Consider the following 20,031-nt stretch of genomic DNA (forward strand, 5'->3'; position numbering starts at 1 on the left):
AATAGTATATAGCTTTCTCACGTGGCATTTTGAGGTGTCTAGGGATGCCTAGGATTTGGCGTCGAGACCTAATTGACGATTCAATATACTAGTTGTCAACATGGTCTCTTGATTCTGTTCACTAGCAAAAGGTTGACCATAAAAGGTTAGATTGCTTATGAGGTCATCTGTAGTATTATTCCTAAAAACTGCCCTTTAAAATTGCACCACGATGGGTCAAGTCCATTCTAAATGGATTGGAGATGGAATGTTGGGAAACCCTTGCATATCTATGTGGCAAAAGACCTTTATGACCTTGTAAGACACCTCTAATAATGTCTCACGCTTGAACAAGAAGTGGAGATGGAGGATCTTGAAGCATGTTGGTTAATGAGGAGCCAAACCATTTGGAATCTCACTCTTCTTTCAAGCACAAAATATGGGGGTGGCTTATACTTCACCAAGACTTGCATGTCAAGGCCAAACTTCATAAAGGTGGTGTTACAAATGTTGAATGAATGCTTTGCCGCAGAGATGAAATGGTTGAGCATGTCTTTTGAAAACTCCCATCTACTAAGACATTTTGGGCACGGTCTCATGCTGAATTTAATTATTGGTGTACTCACCCGCTTTCTTGGAGAGATCCTCCCCTAGGGGGCACTTGGATGATTAAGGAAATAGCAGATATTTATGGCACACAATCCTGTTATCTTCTATTGGCTCCGTGGAGATAGCAGAATAAAGCTACTTTTCTTGACGTTATCCTAGGAAAATTAAGGCTCTCTAAGAAGGAATTGTCCTTGCCAGTTGAGCAGGTGCCATGGCATTTGGTAATCTCACTCTTCTTTCAAACAAAAAGTACAGGTGTAGCTTATGCATCACAAAGGCTTGGTTGTCAAGACCAAGATTCTTAAAGTCAGTGTTACAAATGCTGCATGCATAACTTGCAGTAGGGAATTGGAATGAAACATTAAACACTTGAGCACGTCTTTTGGAGATTCCTGTCTACCAAGGCCTTTTAGGCATAGGTTTAAGCTGAATTTGACTATCTGTTAACTACCCCACTTTCTTGGACTTGGAAAGTTCCTCACCTGACGGACATTTGGATGACTGGGGGCAATTGAAAATCTTTATGGCACACAGTCCAACTGTCCACTACTGCCAATCTGCTCAGGAAAATTAGCCAAGTTTTCACAGAGTTTGAATCGAACATGCTACTTCCCAAACTAAGTTTTTCAACTATGATGATGATGATGATAACAATGATGGATAGAGTCTATGCCCTTCCAAGAGAAGTGAGGAGGATCTGCCCCATAACAATGATCAGATCAGGTTAACAATAGGTTGAGGTTCTACAGAAGGGAGGAAGTTAAAATCGTTGAAGTAGAGATTTAGAACAATTTCACCTCGGGATGTAAACCATCAGGATGCATAGCAGGTTGGTATAGCCTATAGGGCAGTCAGTTGATAAGAACACTATGTAGAATATATCTATCTTGGAGTCTCCAGAAATTGTGGTGGACCCAATGCATGAGGATGTTAAAGCCTATATCTATTGATCTTTGGCTATTTAAAGCAATGATGCTGGCTGAGGCCTGGAACTTCCATCTATGCATTTTCCAGCCAATAAAAATTCAACAGAGATTCTATCTAAAAAAATAGCACTATGAAAACAAGTAAACTTCCATCTTTGCATTTTCCAGTCAATAAAAATTCAACAAATATTCTATCTAAAAAAATAGCACTAAGAAAACAAGTAATTACATGCAAGATGAATAACCAAGCAAGAGACATCAAGGATATATGACATTCAACAGGAGATCAAAGTGCAAATTATTCAAACATAGCAAAGACCATTCTACCAACCAGCTCAGTCTACAGTGAAAAACACAACCTGCTTTATGAAAGGCCTGTGGAAAAAATAAAATTACGAAAGAGTTGAATATAGCAAAAACATATGATGATCTTCCACAGGAGATGAAAGTGCAAATTATTCAAACATAGCAAAGGCCATTCTACCAACCAGCTTAGTCTATAATGAAAAACACAACCTGCTTTATGAAAGACCAGTGGAAAAAATAAAATTACAAAAACTATAACTGCTGGCATGCAAAAGAACTCAGTCTAGCAAAAACATATGGCCTGGCATAAGTTTTCATATGCAACTTGAAAGAGTGCATTATATCATGTCTGGACTCTGGACTATGTCATTTTGTGGTGATTTAAGTTAATACCCTGGCACATATGACATCAGTAGTCAGATATCTATCATTGATGACAGGAAAAAAGAGGTCCACTTTTGAAAAGGTGAAACTTGAAACCCTAATAAGAAGGTTTAAAACAATAAAATAGATTATATAAAGATGTACAATACAATATTCTTAATTGGCATTTTCACTAATAATACCAAATTTTAAATGATTAATCCAAAAGAAATTATCCTAGTTACCTTTGTCGCATTATCTGAAATACAGGCAGCCACAGATGCCCAGGGTAGCAGATGCAAATCATGTTCCTTTGCAGCACTATTTGCCAAAACACCAATCCTGCCAGATGAAGATGCCATTGACTGTACAATCATAAAGGAATCAACTCTCTTTTCCTCATTTTTGGCTGCACCAAAAGCCTCACTTACAACATCCAACAAGAATGTATCTATCACTGTACTTGTATTTCTGTCCAAATTAGACAGTCTAAGCAATGCTTGACGATGCCAAACCAACTCTGAATTAGGTGACTCCAAATAACAAGAATATATCCGCTCTGGTGTTTGGGCATATGCATTCCAAACATAAATTTCTAATGTGGTTACATTTTTCAGAAAAAGCATTGTAAGGACTGCTTCTGTATAAAACTGAGTAAACAATGAAGCAATATCTTCTACCAAATACAATTGCCTTGAAAGCTTGCTAACTGCTGCCTGTTCCATATTTCTTAAAGGAAAACGAAATAGAGTTCCTGAATAGGAATTCTTCATATCACTGTCAAAAGCACAATATGGGGAGAACTGATCTTTGTAGAGGGAAATAGCTGCAGAATTGACATATTCAATACGCTTCCCTGGGTTTGCCGCAGAGACATTTGGTAGATATTTTCCCTGTGGATCAAAGAACACTACATACTTGCCACTTACAAATGACGGTAAGTCTGTTAGGTGATAGACAGAATTGAAGCCAACCCTGCAAAGTCACAGTTTAAATTCATCTTTAAGTTAATAATATTCGAGAACTGGAGGATACAATAAGCAACTAAAATTCAAACTCAAAGACTAAAATTATTAGGGACATTCACATCACAACCTCTCTCCTCTCCACCGATTAAAGTGATGCAATCAAGTTCAAATGGAGAATCAATTCAAAGCAGCATGGCAGCCATACAACAACAAATTTTGATATAGAATTTGCAAACCAGGCAATATGAAAGAGCACTTAGCTCACATACAGAGTACAACCCCTAATATCTGATAACAAGACACAATGAAGAATGGCATAGACCAATTAGGATCACATTGGGTTTCCCAAGCCTTCTTGAATCACCATGGAAAACTAAGAATTGGGCCATTATAAAAGAGCTGTACAAGCATAATCAATGGAAAACTAAGAATTGGGCCATTATAAAAGAGCTGTTGCCTCACTAAATCTGATAAGAAAAGGGACGGTTATGGAACACTTAGGATATCATATGATATCATGCACATGAAGCCTATAGCACTGCACATATGACACAACTACAAGTCTCAATGTAAGACAATTTAGGATAGCCCAGTGGGTTAGCTCGAATGGTTGGGTGCTTTGAGCTTCATGTAGGTTGTCACAGGTCGATCCCTCGGGTTGGATGCCTCTGTTGTGTGCCTCACTTGATGTCCTTACTAAGTCAGGGCCGATAATTAGCACTGACGGGCTTCCATAGGGTACCATCTGTAAAATGTGAGGAAGCTCCCAGATATTTCCCCGCAAAGTTTTGCTTGGGAAAATAAATAAGAAAATTTAGGATGTCATCTATTTCTTCCTTAATATGCAACATAATACCCTCTAAGTCACTTGACATGGGGACATAGGACACGAAAATTCGAGTGTCCGACACGGGCACGTTGACCCCCCGGAATAGGACATGTTATATATTATTTTATTAATATATATAGATATAGATATATATATATTAAAAATTAGATATTTCTTACACAAATTCTCATTCATGATACAAATTCAGATATAGATCTAGATTATACATTGTAAAATTAAAATTTATAAGTTTTACAAAGTAACATTATGCATACAAATACAATTGTGACAGATTCATCAATGATCCAATAGGAGAAAGACAAGAAACTGCAGTTTTCTCATTAAGTCATCAAAACCAAAATCAACTACAACTACAAGTACAAGGGAGAAGGTAGCTCATGAGTCATCAATCATCGTCATCAAAATCAGCATCACTATCATGGTCACCACCGCTCTCCTTTGTTGCATCCTCCTCCTCTATATCCAATGTCATCTCTACATTTGCTAGCGTGGAGGATGACCCCTCAAGAGTATCACCATCATCAAAAGTGACAAGCTCTAGCACTGGCTCATTAAGATCCAAGTTGGCCAATGCCAACTCAACACTGTTGTCCAAACCCATATCATCAAGAAAGACATCCCACGTCTTTGTCTTTCCCTTCAACCACTCATCCCTCTGCCTGTAAATAAGACGAAGGTTGGTGTGCACATAAACCATTGTCTCTGACCTAGACTGCTCAAGTCTGCTCTTCGTGACACTATACAAATTCCCATATGTGCTCCAATTCCTCTCGCAACAAGAGGATGAAGTCACCTAAGAGAGGAGCCTCATGGCTAACTACTGTAGAGGAGGGCTTGTTGCCCCATGAGTTGCCCACCAAGAATAGGGCTTCTTAGCCCCCTGTCTCTAATCACATCATACCCTGCAAATCAAACAGTGTTAGTGGAAAACTTTGCAAAGGCATCCTCCACCTCATCAAGGGATGCTCTATCCTGAAAAATACACCTCAATGCATCCTTCCTTCCCTATGAAATTTCACCATCCATGTGAGGAGGGAATCTGCGGCAAGGTCCACCATTCAACCACTCATGGTTGTAGTATTTTGGGTTCAATGAGTGAGCCAAACAATGCAAAGGTGTGTGATTCTTGTCCCATTTGCTAACATGAATATCCTGCATGGTGGTGAAGGTCTCTGATGATGTCTCATACTCAAGGCACTCACTCTGTAAAATAATGGTCCTCACGGACTCAATCATGGAATCTCATTCTTCATAAAACTCTCCTAGGATGGGTTGGTCTGTATCTGCAAATCGTAGCAAAGTAATGATAGGGTCCATGATCTTAATAGTGAGGCAGCTTGATCTGTCTTTCTCTAAATAGACCAAAACTCTGAAACAACCATGGCTCCAAGAGCGGTCTTGACCTCCCTCAACCTCTTCAACATGATGAATGAAGAGGCAAACTATGTATCCGCAATCATCAACAATGATAGATGGGTGTATTCATTGTAGATTGTGAGGGCATTTGTATGATTTTGTACAAAGTTGCGAATATGTCGTGCATCTTCAATAACACTTCCAATCCAAGGCACATCAGAAGCAATAGATTTAAGTGCTAAATTCAAGGAATGGACAATGCAAGGTATCCAAAATACTTGTGGATATTTAGCTTCCACAATCATGCCAGTAGCCTTACAATCAAGTGCATTATCTGTAATGATTTGCACACAAGAATCAACACCTATATCTTCAATAACTTTAATGAACAACTCACCAATAAATTGTGCATCCTTGTATTCACCAAGTGCAACCACTAATTTCAAGAAAACTGGTCCATTCAAGGAAGACACCATGAAGTTGATGAGTGGGGGTGTGTTGGATCTGTCCATCCATCAGAAACAATACTAACCCCAGATGTTGGTGATGTTGATTTAATAGGCTCAAGCATTTTGTCCACCTCTTTCTTTGCCTTAGTCAACAATCTTTGACCCAAGAGGCACATACCCTGATGGAGCCCCTTGAGTTAGAGCTCGGCACATCTCGAGAAATAAAGGTGCGCATGCAACATTAAAGGATATGAAGTTCCGTTGAAAAAAGACTGCAATGGTGAGATCAAGCTCTTCCCATTTCTCTTTCTAAAAAATCTTTTCCATTGGACTAGGTGTTACTGCCTTTCTTTTTGCTGCTTGTCCTACCCCCCCCCCCCCACCAAAACTCTCAAATGGGAATTTGTTGCTGCTTTTACTCAAAAATGAAAGGGGGTCATCATTCTTGTTTTTTTAGATGATGCAGCCACCCTTGCCACACCAACATTGGCCTCTTTTTCCATTTCTTTCCGCTTAGCTAAAGACACGTCTACATGCTCCAATTCCACAGCAAAGCCAATAAATGACCTTTCACACAATAATAAGTGCTCTTGAAATGGTTGTTGCAATAGTTGCATTTCCAAGAAACATTGCCTCCTCCCTTCAACTTGCTTCCTGGCCCTTGATCTCTTGTGACCAGTGTTGAAAATATCGATATCGGCAAAATATCGACGAGGGTCCAAAAAACATCTTATCGACGAAAATATCGGCAAGCATAAAATAGGGGCATAATATATTATTTTTTTCATATTTTTAAACATATAAAGCAATAACAACATGAAATAAACACATTGGAAGTTGGCACATAAATATGAAGAAAGCACTGAAATATATGATGCCAAATAGAAATGATACATCAAAGGCGATATCAAATCCTGCTGATCCCTGATAATTGTCCATTCAAGGACTCAAATGTGGAGAACCACTACAAAATAACATCACATATATAAAAATATCTCATCATCATGAACTATATGTAGCATAACAAATAAAACTAGCAGCTATCTATCTAAAATCATTGCCCTCTCCCCCTTTTATGGGAAAACATGATGGGTTATTTGCCAGGCCTGCCCCTAGTAGTAGAAGGCCCTGACCCTGCCTCTGCACCTAATGTCAAATAACAAGTGCTAGGTATGGAGTTGTGCTCTCCTATATCTATAGCAGATGGTATTGATGTTGATGCTCCCACAGTGTCCTCCTCCTCCTCCTCCGAGTCATCCTCCTCTTGCTGCCCCTGTTCTAATGGATCATCTGGCTCTAACCATGAAGGTGACTCCTCCAAGATGGGCTCCTCAGACTCCACCCTCCACTGAGACAATACATCAATATTGTCTAAGGAAATGGCATCTGGATCCATTGGTGCTTCTATTTGCCTCACTCGAAGTCAGATGTTGTAATGCACATACACTAAATCATTGAGGCGTGCGAACTCCAACCTGTAAGAGTGTCAAAAAAACTAATGAGTCTTGACTCTTGACACTTGAAGGTCATAAATTAAAAATTAAAAATTACAATAAGTGTAATTGCTCAATTGAAGGCTGGAGCTCAAAGTTATACCTGTTGCGCTTTTTTGCGTGTATTTTCTCAAATACACTCTAATTGCGCTCACACCTTGAAGAGTTACATGTTTGACTCAAGATTCTTATGGCCAATTTCTGCAAATTTGATGCCCTTGCACCATAGCTTCGCCACCAAATATCTACAACAAAATAAAAAAATAAAAAATTCAAAAACTTAAAACATAATTAAACTTTCAAATATAGGACAACCCTTTTTATCTAGCTTGAGGGGCCTCTACAACTCTTCGTTGGTTAACACGGTGACCTTGCAGTCGTCAGAGACATAGTCTTTGCAGCACCGGAGGCATCGGGTGATAGAAGCCTAACAGAGAGTATCATTAATCACGCCCTAGCCTGCTTCATGTTAGCCTCTTTCCCACAACCTACCTTGGAGCCCAGCTTCAAAATAGTTGAAGTAAGGTTGCACTTAGACTAGACATTTAACTAAAATTTACCAGGATCACTACATCTCACATAGGTCCTAGGACTTGCATATCATATAGGTTAGTCAATTATTCAAGCAGCGGATGTCCATCCAGTCATTTGGTTCCAATTCATAAGAAACAAGAATTTGTGACTCCATTAAGGGACTTGTCTCATAATATAAAATCTAATTTAATTAATAATCTTGTTTAATTTCAACCAAGTAGCTAGGCCACTCATTCGTGTCTCCCAAGTAAGTTGATTCTCAACTTGCTTTCTTTCACTTCATTCCATAGGGACTACCCCCCATAGCCAGTTGTTGGGAGACAATTAGAACGGAGTGGGCGGGGATCAGAGTGACAACCCCCATGCTGAGCGTTGTCGTGGTGCCTATACAATCTAGGAGCAACGATAGTCGATTTGGTAGCAAGAGCGGAAGCAACGACAGTCCGGAATCGACTTCAAACAAGATATCCGGGTATGTATCTACAATTAAATTGGTAAATTTAGGTTAAATTGATTACCCGGTTAATTGTAAAATTTGAGCATTAAATTTTGGTGATTGTCTAGTTAACTGTAAAATTTGGGGATTAAAGACTACATGTTATTCCTTGAACATTGTAAAGCCACAACAACTAATAATAATAATAATTTAATTTTAAGGTCACAACCACACCAAACACCAAGTTGGCATATGAGACCCCAATTTTGCAATTCTATGTAGGCCAACATATCTTTTTCACCATTTGATTATATGTTGCTCTAAAACTAATTGAAAGAATATAAGAACAACAGGATACTCAATGAGACCGAGAAAAGGAAAAAAGGTTATAACTTGCCAATTAATTGTAGTCATGTAATAACGTATAATATATAGTACAATCAGAGAAAAAAAAAACTAGTGCGAATGGCCAAGTTCTTGAAGCAAATCACAGTGATCGTTCTCTTGCACGATAGCTTCGCAAGTCAGAAGGTCGTTATCATCAAAAGCGAGATGGCCTCATGTTCCCAATGGCCTAAGGGGATGTGCCTTGAGGCTATTAGGGTCATCCACCTTAATGATCTGCCAGACGAGTTTTCAGCACAAATTACCGTCAAGTGAGCGCTACAAAATGATATCCACCATTTCATATGTTGCTGGTGTGACTTCTCTATCGTCCATTGTCGGCCTCTGTAGTCTGAGGAGAATCTTTGGCTGGGCGTGATCCATTTTCTGTTGTTGCTCTCAATCTTCGAGTTTGACCTATCAACCCAAAACTTAGTGGCCTTGGTGGCGAGGTTGTATGTCGCTGCCAGAAAGGTAGCGTCCAGGGCAATGAAGCAACAAAGGAGCATCAATTCAACTTGCAATCTTCTCGGCAAGGGTTGCAACTTGATGTAGGGCATAGATCTACAAGTTGACTTCCCCTATAATGTGGTGGGCATCTTTTTCCATGGATGGGGACAACCCTTCGTCGACCTGGGCCGACTGGGTACTCCTTCATGATTCGAAAGCCAAAATTCCTTGGCAGATATGTGCCTAGAAAGTGAAGCAGGCCACAACCGCCTTATCCTTTAGGCCCTTTTAGGATGCATTCACAGATTACAGTCTTGGTAGTCTCCCAAATGTTGCAAATTTACTAGAAAACCCTCATTGTGCTCACTGTAATAGGACAGATGGAGGAAGGGATGAGGTAAATGATAAATCATGAGAAATTCCATATTTTTATTAAAGCTTTAAATGGGAGTTCTTCTCTTTTTTGGGTCAGTGGTTTAGATTCAGTGGCAAATCTAATGCAGGAAATTCAAAACCAACTGGGTTATCTTGCAATTATACAATGCTTGTTCTTCGAAGACAAGCAGCCTCGAGACCCAGTTCAGCTACAAAACTATTGTATTTCAAGAAAATCCATTATATTTTTGAATCTAAGGCTACGTGGGAGTGCCTAGGGAACAAAAATTCTAGGTGGATGTGTCTCCTACAAGGATGTGGCACAAAGGAAGGGCTCAAATCTTTTGGATCCGCCGCAATACAACCCAAGCCCTTACATTGTAGAACAAATGAAACAAGTGCCTGCCATGGAGGTTAATCTTCTAGAGGTAAACCATCTTTTTCTTGCACTCCAATCTAGGGTTGTGATTTGCAAGTTCAATGGCTTCTGGCCTAAATCTGATGCATTACATCAATGGGTATTCTCAACCTAGACCCCAAACTGTGATATTTACTTATGCTCCAAAGGTTTTTTTTATTGTTCAATTTGATACTCAGGAAGAACAAGAGAAAGTTTGAATGATGGGCCATGGTTTTGGGGAAGTGTTGGGCTCTTCATTGCCCCTTGGATCCCTAATTTTGATGCCACATCAATTGTGGTATTAAAACTATGTCAGTTTGGGTGAGATTACCAAACCTCCCTCTCGCTTTCTAGCACCACAAGTTTCTAGAGGAAAATGGGAATTTTTTTGGATCATTCAAAAATATGGACCTCGAAAGAACAAAGGGTGGTCTATTCACCTTCACCAAAATATGTGTATAAATATACCTCTGCAAAGGTCTTCCATATTACATCCAGCTAAAACATAAGAATGTTCAGTGGACCCAAGTGTTGGCATTAGTTTTCTTTAAAACTCAGCAACTAATCTGTGAATTATGCTAAGTAAAGAGTTGAAAACTGAACTTTAACTTCAATCCACAAATATACTGAGTTTTCTAACTAGCATGCAGCAGAAAATAAGGAACAAATGAAGACAAACACACCATAAAACTGACACAACAAATTTTACCTAAGAAACCCCAACTGGGGAAAACCTACAACTGTGTGTTCTCTTTATTTTTCTTCAACAATAGCAAATTCAAAAAATTACATGAAGAGGGAAAAGACTTCCCTTCACTCAGAAATCGACCAGCACACTTTTGCGCATTAGTTAGACTCTATCTATCCCACTCGACCTCCCTCTTTTGAGCAACACGAGTTCGATACAATCTCGTATGGCATTCTGCGCAACTAATTTGCGCAAGCACACAAGCATTGCTGCTGGAAACACGATTTTGGAAGTTGTGATGCCTGTAAGGCCTCTTTTCACTTGTTGGTCTGCATTGTGTGGAAAACCCTAGTATTGGAATTCGCTATGCTCTATTGCTAAAGAGAGAACCCACTAATCAAATGCACAATGACCAAGTCTGTGACCTTTTTCCCTCTTAGAAATCGACCTGGGCCCACCAATCCCACAAAGGGTTGAGATTAACTCTCCCTAGACGATTGAGATCGTTCCAATTATTGACTATAGGAAAATTTAAATTTTCCTAAGTCAAAGAATAATAAATAAAAAAATTAAATTTGTGCCTTGGTCCCACTTGTGGGTCCCTCTGCAAAATTTAGTGCACCTGCTCAATTTACTAGCAAACAAGAAACTTGCAAAATAAATGCTCGCAAGAAAAAAAAAACTCCCTAAAAGGAAAAATAGGCAAGTCGGCAAAGCAAAAGGATGGCAACCTTTTGATTCCTACCCCTCATAGGAGGAAGAAGAGGAAACTAGCGAGAATCTTAAAAACAAAAAGTGGAGGCATGCAATGAAAATGAGAAGTTAATTGATTATTATCACACTTAACTTCAGCATTTACTATGTAATTTTTTCTGCTTCCCTTTCTTATTGCTCCAGAGCTAAGAGGCTTTTCTTACACAATGCTTTCAACATATACAAAACGTAATTTTGTTCCTCATTTCAAGTTGAATAAAATTATGGTTTTTTCCTTGGAAAAAAATAATATATAGTGGAATCATGATAACCACCATATAATGGTCGATGTTACTTAATAAAGAAGATTAGAACCATAACCCTAAAAGATAATTAAAAACATGTTATCTAGGATTAGAGAGAGCCAAGGGCTTAGGATTAGAGAGAGCCAAAAGGATAACAAAAAAGTAGACTTTGTGAGCCTTAAAAGTCTTGTTCTATTATGCAAATATATTATATAACCTTCAAACTATCACGTTCCATCTTAGTTATTTTCTCCTCAAGGATATGAATATATACAACAACCAAAAACACATAAAATGTGACACTTCTGGTTTCTCACAAGTAAAATTTCCTTCTAGTGTCTTGTCCTTCAATATCTAAGGAAACATATTCAAAATGTACACTATTGTGCAACATGCCTTTGCCAAAAGACACATGGACAAATGTAAGTCATGGTCCATGGATCATTGCCTTGGTAATCTCTATGATGGACCTATTGTTCCTCTCTACAACACTATTCTATTATGGATTGTAAGGCACTGTCAGTCAAACATGAGTCATGGATGCAACTTTTAGAAAGTACTTTACTTTGTTGGGTGAGTTGGAGCTTTCGTGTTGGGACATCATTTAAAAGACACTTACATACTCTTATATTTGATATTCGCCCTCCTTTTTTTCAAATAGCTTTATTTGATTTTATAAATTATAATTTTATTAAGAAATAATGTCATATGTGAGGAAAACTCTAAATCTAATTTTCCAAAGTGAGGCGATCCATGAATGAGTCATCTTCAACATTCTTCACACCATATGACCGGTTGGTCAAATACAAATTGTATTGGAATTCTCATACAGTGCCCTCGACTTATCTCATATCCTTCCTTTCAAAAATACTACGCAAATTTCCAAAAAATGTAATCAACTCCTACGAATATCATCCTGAGGCTTCGAGATCTGCTGTTAAACTTCCAAATGTCTATTTTTTTATCAACGGATCTTGGGGAATCAAAGTTCAACAGTATGTGTCCTTAAAAGCTCTTAAAACCTTTTCAGATAACACTCATTCTCCCTAAACCTCATTTTTCACTGGTTACCTCATAACAAACTACTGCAAGCTACATACCCTGTCCACCTCCAAAACCTAGACAACATGAGCAAATACTAAAGAGCAGTGTACTTGGAGACTATTAACTAATGTTGAACGAAATCCCAAGATCCGAATGCCACTGTAGTAAGAAATAGCTGGCCGCATCGCATAAAGAGATCACGAGCCAAAGACAGCCCAGGCCGGATATGTTAGTCGTCAATGAATATGATTCTCAACTCGATCGACAATGTTAGTAGTCAATGAATATGATATTCAACCCGATTCAGCATTGATTCGTCCTATAATCCTTCTTTTCAAGCTAAGGTATGTTTACCTGAAGTATAGGAATGTGGAACCAGGATTATTGATTCTATATATCGAAGATACTGTTGCTTGAAAAACGCACTTGTACAAACATAATTGGCAGTTAATCATAACTAACCCCAAAGGTTGACATTAGAACTGAGGTAAATGCCTTACTATTTCATCCCACTAAGCTGCTAACCTACAATTGCTCGAAATTTGTTTTTAAGACATGAAATAGTATGAAAATTCACAACACTGTAACTGTGAAACCTGAAATGAGGAGAACTCGTCAATTACCCGAAGCGGCCGGTTTTCCAAGGTTGAACTCTCTTCTGACTGTCGCCGATCCTTGAAATGCTGACAAAATCCTCTTCTGTGAATTGCGAATTGTTATACGCCAATAGAGCGGGGCCCTGCCATTCCTTTAATTCTTTGCACAGCAATGAGTCGGTGCCGTGTACTCTGTGATCCAAACAGAAGGCAACCTTGGTAGCCCCTGCATCATCGGCGTTCTGGATAATTTCCTTCAAGACCGTGGTTCCCTCCGGATAATTTGTCAAAACCTCTCTAATTCTCCGGGTGAGATCCACCTTCTGTCCGAAGTCTTCCACCAGAAGACCTCCGCCATGTGACCAAGAGCCATCCATTATCACATTAACCGGATTGTACCAGAATTCAGCTGCTGAATTTCAGCTAAAACGCAAAAAAATGCATTCTGAATGAAACAAAATCATTCCGTTTAAAGCTAAAGTGGAGCTGTGGATGGAATGAATTTAAGCTTCAACTGCACCAACCGGTCATTGCTACAACCCGCGAAACAGTAAAGCATTCGAAACGAAACCCTGGCACGGGTACGAGTCAACCGGACCGGCGACAAGCAAAACTTCCTCCAGTCGCGTCGTGGAGTCTCTTATTCGCTACGGCGCTTGGTTCCCTCGCCATTAAATACTCCTGCATTTCTCTTTCCAAGTTGGATACTTTTACGAGAAGTTATATCTGAGATCCCAATTATTGCCTCGTCAATATTATATTTAGTGGTATTTGAGTTTATGGTCCATTTCCATGTGTAACTAACTTGCTCAATGGGTTCGAGTAAGGAGACGTGTGAGACGTGTTAAAATAGAAAGTGATTATATTAATTAGTTTGTATACAGTTTTAAAAAGTTTATTTAAATATATGATTTTATATTGTTATAGTGTTCATGTTGACCATGTAAGATTTCGATGTTCTTGTAAATAATATTAATTACTTGAAATTGTTTTTCTTTTAGCGTTCAAGGTTTAGAGAGTGTGAACGAAGATATATCTTGGTGACGAAGAAACCCCAAGAGCAGCCCTAGATCCTTTAACCTTGTGGTTATGCTACATATGTCATAATTTTCTGGGATCAGGGTTTTAAAGTCTAAGGGCTAGAAATTCTAGGGGGTGGAAGTACATTAGACATGGAGAAGACCTATATGGCTGAGGATTCAGACTATGGGGATTTTGGGATGTGGGACTCACCAAACATTCTCCAGTTTGATGGGGAATATCGAGAAATTTTGGACTACATGAGATTGTTTGCAGAATCTATTAAACATAAAATAGGGACAGAGGACCCGACGATTTCTGACACGTATGATGGAATAGGAAAGGAGGGGGGGACCATAGATGTGGGTTACGGTATGCGACTATCCTTTGCATGCAAAAAGATGGCAGATGAGACAATTGAGAACATTTCAAGGGTGGTTACCCCTGGGTGTGGCGTTGAACGAGAGAACAAGAGGGCTTCTGACCCTGAGTTAAGCAGAGAAGAGACCACAGAAATTGTAGCTGAACGGGACATTCTAAAGCGAAGACGAAAGGCCGAGTGTATCAAGAAAGTACAGAGCGCTTATCATTTGGTACTGGGAGAGGATGTTACGATGGATCAGGTCAAAATTCTAGCAGATCAGAGCCTGGTTGGGAGATTTATGCGAAGAAGGGGTTGTTCTAACCGCCCCTCCCCACATTTACTCGCTTTTACAAGCCCTCTGAGTAAATGTGAAGCGAAGTGCTACTATGACATGACTTGACCTCCAAGTTCCAGTTATGGAAGTGGGGCCGACAACCGACAACTTTACTGAACACCCTCAAAGATCACAAACCACTCAGAAGGCTGCAAACCACCCCAGGTGGTCAATCCTTGAGTTGGACCCCATTTTCACTAACCTAACACCCCAACTGCATGCACAACAATGCAACAGTGTGGTTCTAGGCCTCCAACAGCACGCATAGGCATGCTTCCATGCGGTTATGTACTAAATTCCCCTATTATGAACCAGTAGTTCCAAGATCTGAGCCATTTTTCCAAGGTGAGCCTCAAGACCACTACCCAAAACTTCCTGCAACTTTCCAGAATCATAATGTACATGACGACATTGCCAAACATTCAAACTTGAAACCAAAACTTGACCTGGATTGCCTAGAACACACTAGACATTTCGTCAAACATATGGTAAACATGTGAGTTACAAGTTATGAATGTGTATCTGAGTATAAATCTTTGAACTTCATCTGAAAATCACTGAGAAGGTTTAATGTTCTCTTAAGTAGCTGCAACAACAATAGTTAGTTCATGCATTCATCAACCATTCAATAAATTATCAAAGCATAACAAGAGTCGTAGCTAGAGCACATCATAAAACCATGCTTATAACCAGCCTATAACCATAATATTAACCATGACAAAAAAAAAACCATCAAATCAACATACTAACAAGTACAAGTGCTTATAAATCACAATAGGAAAATAGCTCTTATTAACATATGTAAAAGCCAGCCAAGTCAGGGACTTCCACATACCATCCGACCATAGATTGAGTTGAACCAAATCTTTCTTTCAGCCAATCACCCCTGTGCCATATTCCAAGCATGGATGTGGGATCTCATGGGATAAACCGAGACATAAACAACAAAGGGAATCCATAGGTTACACCACCTCCACCCTCAAACTACCAGAATCTCACCTAAATTGGTCCCAAGATCACAAAACCAAACTAAGATTGGATGCCTCATAATTTCTTCACCATACCTTGAGGAATTTTCTTGTCTCCATCCACCTATCGAGGGCTTCCCAGAGAAAACCATCTCCACCCCCAACCCTTGGGAATTTTCTTAAGACCACCTCACCCAGTTCTAAAACCTTTTGGCAATCCAAAGCTCAACCAATAAATGAATTCCATCACACCATAGTTATCCAGAAAATGGCAAGGCAAGGCTAAAACCACTATCAAACTAGGCAAAACCCATGCCAATGAAAACAAATGAACCAAATAAACAAATGCATGTACCATGCATGCACACCTCAGCTAGGAAATCATATATGCAACCTATTACCTGCAAAATCGTCCTACTGAAGTTGTTGATCCAACCTTCTCCTTGTTTTCCTTTGCTTCCTTTCCTTTTCCTTCCTTTACTTGCTTGTTTTCTCCTCTTTGAGCACTCTCTCTCCCCCTGAAACTATTTCCAAAGCAAAAACTAACAAAAGCTAAAACGAACAAAAGCTATGAATTGATCCTTTGATGCCTTTTTATCATTGATGTCTTTATTTTCTTCATTTCCTTCATTTTTCCTCTAACCTCCTTAACATGCAAATTTGTGTCTCTTCATCTCCCTTTTCTCCTATTTTCCTTATTTTCATAAATAAATTCCTATTATTGTCTCTTTGCCTTTGCCAATTTCCATAGTCATTAATAAATCAAAAGTGATGCCCAACATTTAACTTGGAATACGTGTCTCATGACTTTGGTCTTATTTTGCCTTTATTAACCTTTAGTACACGAAACTTTAACCTAGACTTATTACAAACCCCTCCCACTTAGGGGAACACAGTCCTCGATGTTCTATGACACGTATGACCAATAAACTACTAAAAACAAAACATACTACCTATGGAGATTTATAATATAGCTCGATACAATATTTACAATGACATCCCATTGAAAGCAAAACAAACATACCACGTATTGGAGCTTTATAACACAACTCATTGCGGTACTACAACATCTGTATGCATATACATATACCAAAAAACTCATTTGCTTGAACCAATAAATAATGAAGGATATAAATCCTGCATATGATCAACCATCTCCCATGTAGCTTCATCGAACCCAAAGTGCTTCAACTGCACTTCAACTTGCTCTATTGCTCGATCCTAGAGGATGAGTTGTTTTCTCTGCAATATGCATTGTGGTTCTGGTTGGAATTCTCCCTCTGGTTCCACCTGCAATATAGACTAGTCAATCACATTATCAACATCTTACACATAATTCTTAAGTAATGAAATATGGAAAACAACATGGAATTTCACTGTAGGAGGCAGTGAATAAGTAGGCCACTAGTCGAATCCTCTCAAGGATCTCAAAAGGCCCGTAATACCAAGGTGTTAACTTGGCATATGATTCAATCCTCAAAGAGGTCTTCTTGGGCTTGATGCATAAGTACACATGCTCCCCAATCTAAAACTCCTTGAACACCATGTGTTGATTTGCATAACTCTTTTGTCTTTCATGTGCTACCTTCAAATTCCTCCTAATAACCTACATTTCCTATTCCATTTCTGCCAACATGTCTAGTCCAATCACCACCTTGTTCACTTGATCCAGGTGGATATTGGTGGCCACCTGCCAAGTCCACCTGGACCCCCACCATTGTCTTTCTCAGCATTTTCAGTTTCCTTAATTGTAGCACAACTTACTATTTTTAGCAGTTTTTTCGGGTCCTGAACTTCTGGAGCCGTTTTGAGGCCCTAAACGACGTTTTTTGGGGAATCCGGGGGCAACAATGATAGTGCTCGGATAGATCTTTCTAATGAGCTATTGTACGCGTCAAACGAAGATCATATGCCAAAGTTACGACCCCGGGAAGTTGATGTACCAATTTACCCTAAAATGGGGCCCACAGTTTGGCGTTTCATCTCCTAGGGTTAGGTTTTGGAATGTTAAGGGTTTTCCATTGTTTCTCAACAATAAATAGGCCTTCGAGCCTCATTGTAACACAATTCAGAGGCATGTAGCCATCACATCTCTTCTCAGAGATAAGCTACCATCGCCCTAGCTGGTTTATTTCCATTTCTGGTTGTAAGCATATTTCAGTATTTTCCATTAATGAAATGAAGTATTATTTCCACTACATCTTTGTGTATATGGTTATCTCTGTAATTTGTTGCATTCTTGTTTAAATCCGGATCATCACTAGATCACTACAACTGACAGGACTATTTTAACTCTGCCCTCAAAGAACCTCAAATGGACTCATCTTTAAGGACTCCTAATACCCATTATTATATGTAAACTCTACCAATGGAAGATACTCTTCCCACTTCCTCTGTTGATGCATGACATAAATTTTCAACATGTCCTCAACAATCTTGTTGACCCTCTCTGTCTATCCATCTGTCTGTAGGTGATAAGTTGTACTGAAAGTCCCCAAACCTGCAAACAACTCCTTCCAAAACCTGGAAGTAAACTTGGCATCTTTGTCTGATATGATCTACTTGGGAACACCTTGTAATCTCATTATCTCCCTGATAAATATCCGAGCTACCTCGCTAGCTGAATTCATAGACTTAATTGTAATGAAGTGAGCTACCTTACTTAACCTGTCAATCACAACCATGATGGAACCATGTTGCTTCGATGTCCTCGGCAAACCTGTAAGGAAGTCCATGGAAATGACCTTCCATTTCCACTCTGGAATTGGAATCGGTTGTAATAAACCAGCTATATGCTTACACTTTGCGTTCACCTTTTGACAGTCCAAACATCTAGCGACAAACTCAACCACCTCCTTCTTCATGTCCAGCCAATGGTAGAACTTCTTAACTATTGTCAAAGTCTTCTGATATCCTGGGTGACTTGAATATGGCTTGACATGAAACTCCCTCAAGATAAGCTTCTTGAGTTCACTGTTATCCAACACATAAACCTTGTTCTAGAATCTGACCAAGCCATCTGTTGTGAGATGATACTCCTCGTCCCTATCACCTTCACCCTATTTTTGTAACATGTGCCTCAACTGTTGGTGTCTATCATCATGTTGTCCTCCCTACAAGATCCGCTCCAACAAACCAGTCCCATAAGAACTCACTACTGCAATATGATTCACCTACACTCTCTTACTAAGAGCATCCACAACCCTATTCTCCTTGCCCTTGATATACTTGATCTCAAAATCAAACTCACTAAGAGTAGCCAACCATCTAGCTTGCTTGGTATTCAGATTGGGTTGGTCAAACAAGTACCTCAGTCCATGTGATCAATCATAATAATAAATCACATGCCACGAAGGTATTGTCTCCACATCTTCAATGCATGAATGATAGTTGTTGACTCAAGATCGTGAGTCACATAGTTTTGCTCGTGCTCATTTAGCTTCCTTGACTCATAACATACTACCTGTCCTTCGTGCTTCAGGACTCCACCAAGTCCTCTCTTGCAAGCATCTATACATACCATTAACTCCTTACCAGGATATGCAATCTTCAAGATTAGAGTATTTGTAAGCAAATGCTTCAACTGTTTGAAACTAATAGTACACTCCTTGATCCATTCAAACTTCTTCCCTTTTCTCTATAAAGATGTGATAGGATATGCAATCTGTGAGAAGTTCCCGATGAACCTCAAGTAATAAACTGCTAGTCCTAGGAATGATCTGACCTCATCCACATTCCTTGGAGTTGGTCATTCCATGATAGCTTTAATCTTTTTCGAGTCCATTGTTATCCCTTCCTTGGTAGCAACATATACCAAATAATGAACTTCAATCTAAAAGAAACTACACTTGCTAAGCTTGGCATATAGCTGATGCTTTGCCAACAATCTCAACAATGCTTCTGGGTGCTTTGCATGCTCTTCCTCATTCTTAGAATATATCATCAATTAACACTATCACAAAATTGTCCAGATAAGGACACAACACACTATTCATCATTCACATGAAAGTGGCTGGAAAACTAGTAAGACGAAAAGGAACCACCACAAACTCACAATGCCCATACCTGGTACGTAATGCAATCATGTAGACATCTTCTTCTTTGATGCACACCTAATGATATCCAAATCTCAAGTCAATCT

General features: G+C 39.2%; 1 protein-coding gene across 1 annotated transcript in view; it reads right to left on the reverse strand.

The window, feature by feature from the left end:
• The window catches only part of LOC149233535 (Zinc finger, C3HC4 type (RING finger) family protein), a 357,687-nt gene extending 343,808 nt beyond the window's left edge, over positions 1-13,879 (reverse strand). The window contains exons 1-2 of the mRNA XM_089379789.1: positions 13,232-13,879; positions 2,429-3,158 (exon numbers count right to left, since the gene is read on the reverse strand). Coding sequence (XP_089235915.1) covers positions 2,429-3,158; positions 13,232-13,581 — 1,080 coding nt within the window. The 5' untranslated portion in view covers positions 13,582-13,879. The remainder of the gene's footprint in view (positions 1-2,428; positions 3,159-13,231) is intronic.
• Positions 13,880-20,031: the final 6,152 nt, after the last annotated feature.

The sequence above is a fragment of the Pinus tabuliformis genome, chromosome J (genome assembly GCF_031772625.1).
Source record: "Pinus tabuliformis cultivar Carrire ecotype Pingquan chromosome J, CPIR1, whole genome shotgun sequence".
Taxonomy (NCBI): Eukaryota; Viridiplantae; Streptophyta; class Pinopsida; order Pinales; family Pinaceae; genus Pinus; species Pinus tabuliformis.